General features: G+C 46.1%; 1 protein-coding gene across 4 annotated transcripts in view; it reads right to left on the minus strand.

The window, feature by feature from the left end:
- TTC13 (tetratricopeptide repeat domain 13) overlaps positions 1–3,862 on the minus strand; it is a 42,267-nt gene extending 38,405 nt beyond the window's left edge. For 3 of the 4 annotated variants that reach the window (XM_037391507.1, XM_037391505.1, XM_037391504.1), the window contains exons 1-2: positions 3,633–3,862; positions 70–164 (exon numbers count right to left, since the gene is read on the minus strand). In XM_037391507.1, the coding sequence (XP_037247404.1) occupies positions 70–164; positions 3,633–3,852 (315 nt within the window). In that variant the 5' untranslated portion in view covers positions 3,853–3,862. Of the gene's footprint in view, positions 1–69; positions 165–3,632 lie in introns of those variants that run through there. The other variant, XM_037391508.1, reaches the window with a different exon arrangement.
- Between the last annotated feature and the right edge of the window lie 167 nt (positions 3,863–4,029).

Raw genomic sequence — 4,029 nt, forward strand, 5'->3', positions numbered from 1 at the left:
AGCTAAAGTAATCTGCAACTTCAGCAATCTATTAAAAATTATTTTGTAATTATATTCTTGATAACATACCAGAATTTTTTCTGTGTTGAGAGAAAGCACAGATTCACAAGATGAAGATGCTCCTATGTCACAATCTGATTCATGGAAGTGCAAAAATGATGAATCTGGGGGAAGAGAGAGAAAATACTTTTATGAACTCAAAGAGTTACGTGTATGTTCTATTATAACATCTCACATTTCCTCACGTTCATCTGAACAGCTTCCCCATTGGGCACTCCACAGGGCAGAGCTTTCATGAGGTGCTTTCAGCCCACAGCACATCCAAACAGCCAGGGAAGCAATAGCTGACACAACTGCTTTTATATAATTAGTTTTATCACTACTTCTGCTTATGCTTTTGGCTAAAGATACATGAAGGGAAAAGAAAAAGTGCTGGAAAAAAAAGGGGGGGGGGGCAGGCAGGATAAAAAGGGAGGAAGCTGAAAACAAATAAGAAAAGTTTAGGGTAAACATGTCCCCATTTGGCATTATGATTCTGTTGTTTGGCCCAAGAAATTAAAGATAAAATTATCATTCCAATCCCAGAGAGGAAAGTAAATGGAATGGACCATAAAGAGTAGGGAAAGAGCTACTGCTGGAAGTCTAGGAAACAGAGGTATAAAGACTGTGAAAAGCAGACAGAACAGTAAACCATAATTGACTGAACATCTGCAAAGGTCCCCATAGGTATGTTACCAAGAAGGCCATTACAAAAATGTTAAGATTGACTGAAATCTATGAAAAGCTAAACACAGCCTGTTGGCATAGCAGAGAAAAAGTGTAATAAATGAAAGAAATACAGAAGGAACAATAATAATCAACAAAATCCCCAAGACTGATAGACTATAGAAGTCCCTATTTTACCTACATGGTACTTTTAACTGCTACCCCAAAAGAATTATTAGCTTTCAAATCTTCAGATAAAGCTTCTATTAACTTAAAATATTTCAAGAGTAAACAAGAAAAAACAAATCTTTGATTCCATGTCAAAAATACCGAATTTTATCATCTCCCCTAATGTTTGTAAATGTAAGCTTGATGCCAAGTTTGAAAGGCTGGGGGGCAGTACGTGTTTCCAATTCACTTTTATAGCAGTGCTATTCTCATATTTTGATTACATAATGGTTGCAGTTACTTACTCCCCATTTCTCACAAGTACAGTGCTAAAAGAGAAAAAGAAACAGTCTTCTTTAAAGAGACGTCAAAATGGCATCTAAAATCATTCCCTGTAAATAGAAACTTGGAACTAAGTTGGGCAATAAACAATAACTGGTGGGAGAAGTTTTACAACAGAAGGAAGAGGGGCAAAAAGCAGAAGGTCAAAGTTTACGGTCAGACAGTTCCAAAAGAACAGTGTCTCATCACTCATAGTTTCCAGAAAAAAAGTTGCCAGTAAGAGGTTTCAACACTGCCCTTTGCTCTTCACCTTGGCCAAACCCTCCCGTGCTACGGCAGCATTATTAACACATTAGTTCTGTGTTGGTGCTTGGAAGTCAGTGACAGTTAAAAGCCATTTCTGTGGATTCACTGAGCAGTATTTGCTTCACAAACCAAAACAAAGTGGTGCATGCGCAGCCTAGCCTACCTCCAGGATAACTTCCTACTTAATAGCAGGAACATAGGGAAGGAAGTTTTTACTAAGGTGCCAGGGAATAAGAACAGCCTGTTACAATCTTACAAGGGGAAAAGGACCCTTCAAATCTTGCAGTTCTTGGGGCAACAATCTCCTTTACTCGTAAGGCAGAATGGATCTGTCTTTTTCTCCAAGTTAGATGCAGTCAAACCTGTACCACTCTGCCTCATTAACAACTTTATGAAAATGCAAAAACACTAACCAGAGAAATTACCCTGGACCCTACAGCAGGCTACAAGAGAAACTATCAGAGATAAAAACATTATCAGCTTTTGGGAAAGCTGTACTAAAACAAAGACTGAGAGCTTATGGGATTTTTTTCAACTGGCAATTTATTTAGCCACAGGATTTCCATAGCAAGGAGTGAACTGCTATACAGCTATTTCAGGGGAAGTATGCTGTTCTCTAATTAAGGGCTATCTTACCACCAGTGTATGCAAAGTGTCTGGGGTACCTGATGATTTAAGCAGAATTCCTTATATCAATCCCAGTTACACTGGTCTCTTTCAAACAACAACCACCATTAAATCTAAATTTAATCTTCCAAATACACTTCTGAAGGAGTATCCTGAGTCAATCATTCACGTCCAAGTAACAGAAGAGATGTAATCAAATGCTTTGCCATTTATTAACTTGTAGGGTATACAGATTTTATCTCAACACTGAGTGAAAGTACTTTTTGTTTTATGCTTAAGCTTGAATGATTTGGAGCAATGGTCACCTGAGAGAAATGCTAAATCAGATTATGAAAGTTATGTACTGTAGCTTTCAGCCACTGTAGCCACCTAAAAAAAAAAAAAAAAAGCAGCCAAAAATACCTACTTGACACAGCTGATAGAGATAAAAACCAGCCAAAGAACTTTAAGCTGTCATGACATACCGGGGGGCGGCGGGGGGGGGGGGAAAGCAGATGTAGGAAACTCATAACAAGCTATTTCTATAAAGTTTGTAATTTTGGTGGATTACATTAACTGTATATTGTCCTTAGGGACCCACAGCAATTGTTGATATGACCACAGGCTTTACGAAATAAAGGTAAAAAAACTAAAACCCTGCAGACAACTATGCAGACATGACACATAACTGGTTATTCTCATATAAATAATTTAGTGTTTCTATTGTATTGATAAAACCTTTTTCTTCATCTGTATTACGGGTATACTGTGATCCAGACTGGTATTTTTGTATTGCACGTTCACACTATGCTTGTGATCAAAGAATGTAACAGATCACTTAATCACATGATCCTGTTGCAACGGATCTTTAAGAACATAGAAATAGTTTTAACTGTGCCTGGATTACAAACTGTCAATTAACTTGAAAAAGACCAGAAGATCTGCTGCTTGAACTTGGTGCTCATCAAGAGAAACAGCCAGTTCACCAGCAAAATATATATATATAACTGGAGACGAAAATGAATCACGCCACATTCAACGCAACAATACGAGCACAAGGTGTCGGCATGTGTGTGTCCCACCGAGCACAGGGATTAAGCAGCACGCCGAGCCCAGCAGCCGGGCTTGGCAGGTTGGCGAGTGGGACCACAGGAATCCTGCGGGATGGCACAGGCCCTCGCTTCGCCCGTCCAAGGGCCGAGGGCTCTTCCCCCGCTCGGCGCCCCGGCGGCCGTCTCTGCTCCGCACCACACAGCGGTACAACGCGACCCGGCGTGCAGCTCACACACAAGGTGCCTCACTCCAAGTCAGCGGAACCGCCGCGGCGGCACAGCCCCGCCGCCCCGACCCCGCGCCGCCCCAACCCCGCGCCCACCCGTGGTGCCTCAGCGGGAGGCAAGGCCCGGCCGCGCTTCCCTCTCCAGCTCCCACCGCCGGGGCGAAGGGAGGCAGCGCTCCCACACCCCCTCCCCCGGGCTCAGGGCTCCGCGGGGCCGCCGGCCGAACGGTCGCCGCGCTCCCGCCCCGGGGCTGGGGCGGTCACCATAGCAACGCCCCCGACTCACCGCACTCGGCAGAGTACTGCTCTGCCCACTCCCCCGCCGAGCCACAGCCCCCCGCCGGGCCCTGGCGCTGCCGGCGCAGCTCCTGCTTTAGCAGGGACAAGGCCGGGTACTGCTCGGTCAAGGCCAGCGCAACCCGGACCAGGGCCAGCACGGCCAGCGGCACCCACAGCCCCCTCAGCGCCCCGCAGCCGCCGGCAGGTGCCATCTTCCCAGGGCGCATGCGCACCGCTTCCGCCTCGGCGGGGGACGGGGGCGCCCCCCCTGCGGCAGCGGCAGCGAGGGGGGAGCCGCCGCGCCGCCCTCTGGGACATGGAGTTCCGCGCAGGTGCCGCCCTGCCGCCGGCTGCAGCAAAAAAACACAACTCCCAGAGCGCACCGCGGCCCGGCTCCGCCCCGA

This window comes from Falco rusticolus, chromosome 6 (genome assembly GCF_015220075.1).
Source record: "Falco rusticolus isolate bFalRus1 chromosome 6, bFalRus1.pri, whole genome shotgun sequence".
NCBI classification, from domain to species: domain Eukaryota; kingdom Metazoa; phylum Chordata; class Aves; order Falconiformes; family Falconidae; genus Falco; species Falco rusticolus.